The sequence below is a fragment of the Nanorana parkeri genome, unplaced genomic scaffold (assembly GCF_000935625.1).
Source record: "Nanorana parkeri isolate BGI_ZX_2015 unplaced genomic scaffold, ASM93562v1 scaffold3903, whole genome shotgun sequence".
In the NCBI taxonomy this organism is placed as follows: Eukaryota; Metazoa; Chordata; class Amphibia; order Anura; family Dicroglossidae; genus Nanorana; species Nanorana parkeri.
In genome coordinates this window covers 15,352-15,915 of record NW_017310170.1, presented here as the reverse complement: position 1 = coordinate 15,915, position 564 = coordinate 15,352, and the positions used below count along the sequence as shown (strand labels likewise).

At 58.2% G+C, this 564-nt stretch overlaps 1 protein-coding gene across 1 annotated transcript in view; it reads right to left on the bottom strand.

Moving 5' to 3' along the window:
• Positions 1-6: 6 nt before the first annotated feature.
• Positions 7-564, bottom strand: part of PLEKHM2 (pleckstrin homology and RUN domain containing M2) — a gene marked incomplete at its 5' end in the record, with an annotated part of 15,906 nt that continues 15,348 nt past the window's right edge. The window contains 2 exon segments of the mRNA XM_018575416.1: positions 7-189; positions 412-528. Coding sequence (XP_018430918.1) covers positions 55-189; positions 412-528 — 252 coding nt within the window.

The window sequence follows — 564 nt, the reverse complement described above, 5'->3', positions numbered from 1 at the left end:
ATATATGTATAGCCATACAGTCCTGGTATTGTCTGTACACATGGCGGCTGGCGATCAGCACCAGGGGTCCCGCGAGGAGCGGCCGCGGCACAGGCTGTCACTGCGCTGCCAGGCGCTGTGTATGAGGGACAGCGCGTCCTCGCACTTCTTCACCGAGCGTTCCGCGATCACTTTGCGAGGGAGATCCACCTGAAACAACACGAGGAGGAGTCCATCACCGGCCCACCTATCATAGCGCGGCACGCGGGTCATGTGACACCGATTACATCCCGCCAATCAGATACTGCAGCCCTGTGTACCCCAAATATGTAAACGCCCCACACATGAGGCAGCAAAGGGCTGAGCCCTGAGGAAGGGGGATGTGCAGGAAGATGGAGAAGGATCTTCCGGCTAAACAGAAGTTCTACTTACCTGGAAGAGGGATTTCCAGGCGGCCCGCACCGAGGAGATGAACCGGTCCAACTCCGACCCGCAGCTAAAATACACCACCCAGGGCGGGAGGAAGTGACTGCGCTCCTGCGTGAACTCCTGCCGGGAAAAGGAACAGAGAAGGATCTCACCATC